General features: G+C 42.6%; 1 protein-coding gene across 1 annotated transcript in view; it reads right to left on the bottom strand.

The window, feature by feature from the left end:
• Positions 1-1,952, bottom strand: part of LOC107098938 (hormone-sensitive lipase-like) — a 7,823-nt gene that overhangs the window by 4,046 nt on the left and 1,825 nt on the right. Inside the window, exon 2 of the mRNA XM_015396834.1 lies at positions 571-818. Within this exon, the coding sequence (XP_015252320.1) occupies positions 571-818 (248 nt within the window). The remainder of the gene's footprint in view (positions 1-570; positions 819-1,952) is intronic.

The raw sequence follows: 1,952 nt of genomic DNA, 5'->3' as shown, positions 1-1,952 counted from the left end.
TAAAAAACACTGAATTACAAAAAAACATTTAAAAAACAAACATGTTTCATTGATATATACATATACAAAAATGAATATTAGGAACTATATTTATCAAACATTATACTGGGCAAGTAAAAATTGTTTCTGGGCAAATGAAATGTGAAAGTCACTTGCTTAACGTCGACCCCTGATCTGACTGGATGATCTGGTGAACTGGAAAGTGCCTTAAGATGACAGGATGTGAATTGGAGTTATAGAAATAAACTGAATAGAATGGAAATGATGGCAGCATATGTAGCTGCTGATTGTTCATCCAGGATGTCACAGGTGTGGCTGTGTGGGTATAATTCCTCACACTGCCAACATGCAAAGGGAGCATTCAGTGCTTTCAGCACTGCCCTCTAGTGGTCGTCCAGGATTCATAGAACCGTAGTTACAAACGTAACTTTCATTTTACCGTGAAACTTTGGCTTAAATGCAGGTGGATGGTCGGACCTTGTGCTGGAGGAGATTTTAATGCCTTTAGGAACATCTAACAACTTTGGAAATAACGCTTAAAGTTGATCCCTGCAGGGCGATGAGCCTCACCTTTACCAGGGTTCGGTATCCGTTTCCAGGTGTCTGCGGGTCAAAGTCATAGTGATGGTAGACGGCGGCGAAGCTGGCCACCACGGGCTCCAGGGCGCGGCCGTGCTGCTGGATCTTCCTCATACATGCGACCAAGCGCTTGGTTATGGTGCCATACGGCGACTCGGAGGGTCCACACAGCACACAGATGTTGTCTTCACAGACCTTCTCCAAAGCTGTGAAAACAGCTTTGTGATCCATTTCAGAGGCTGGAGGAAAGAAGGAAGAAAAAAACGAGAAATGAGGGTTTAAAGCCTCTTCTATGCGCTATCAGCTCAGGAGACATGTGATGTTCTCAGTATCTGCAGAGAAAAAGAAAATCATCCAGGGTAAACCCATGGATCCCACTGGGCTCATCCCTTCAGCATTACTCACTGCTGCGCTGATTAATCTGTCCTCCTGTTATCTGTTTGGTCAAGGGTTGAATCCAGAGAAGCCTGAAGGCAGAACTTTGGACCAATGAGAGAAGCTGACTGAGTCCGCAGCAGGAAGGGAGTTCACCAAACCAGGCCTCGTTTACAGCACCTTCTTTGCATCTTTTACTCAACCTCCCATGTGGTTTGTGCCTAAAGGTTGATCAGGACAGAGGAGAGTCCGGCATGGATCTCTGCAGCTCCTCCAGAGTTACTATAGCCCTCTCCGCTATGAATTTAGCTTCATATTTTGCTGCTTTGTTATGTAAAAATCCCAATGGAACACATTAAAGTTTGTGGTTGAAACAAAAACAAAGTGCAAGAAAAGTTGGATTAATTTACAAGGTTGATTAAAAGCGTTACAAAGAACCATAAACAAGCCGCCACAGGACAGCGGTGATGTCAGGACCGCTTATCAGAAGCTTATCTCTTGACATGATGGATTTGTGTCGATTTTCTTCTACAATGAGTCATTCTGATCGACCTGGAGGAAATGTTGTGGTTCTCACCGAACATTTCATAAAACCGTATCCTGTCGATGGCAGGAAATACCCAGAAATCAGACTTAGATGGATTTAAATCCGATGTATGAACGTCTCTTTTATTTCTGAACAGATTTTCCTGGAAAACACTGGAGAAGACGTCATAAAGCACCATATTAACATGCATCCAACGTGTGAAACCATCCAGTTTGCACGCAGGGTGCATTTTATAACTGTAAGATGTAGATGGTCACATGCTTTAAAAGCTAAATCTATAACACTGAAGAATCTGTGCAAAAGTATTTATATCGCAAAAAGCCCTGAGGATGCAGGAGAATAAGGACGGTTTGTTCATTCTTTCATCCACACTGAGAGCTTTGTCAAATTTATAGAGGGATTTAAAGATAAACTCCGGTTATATTCAGAATACAAACTTCAGAAAGTTCTT

Source organism: Cyprinodon variegatus, unplaced genomic scaffold (genome assembly GCF_000732505.1).
Source record: "Cyprinodon variegatus isolate N-32 unplaced genomic scaffold, C_variegatus-1.0 Scaffold823, whole genome shotgun sequence".
Classification (NCBI taxonomy): domain Eukaryota; kingdom Metazoa; phylum Chordata; class Actinopteri; order Cyprinodontiformes; family Cyprinodontidae; genus Cyprinodon; species Cyprinodon variegatus.
Note: the sequence above shows the minus strand (reverse complement) of the source record. Positions and strands in the feature narration are given on the sequence as shown.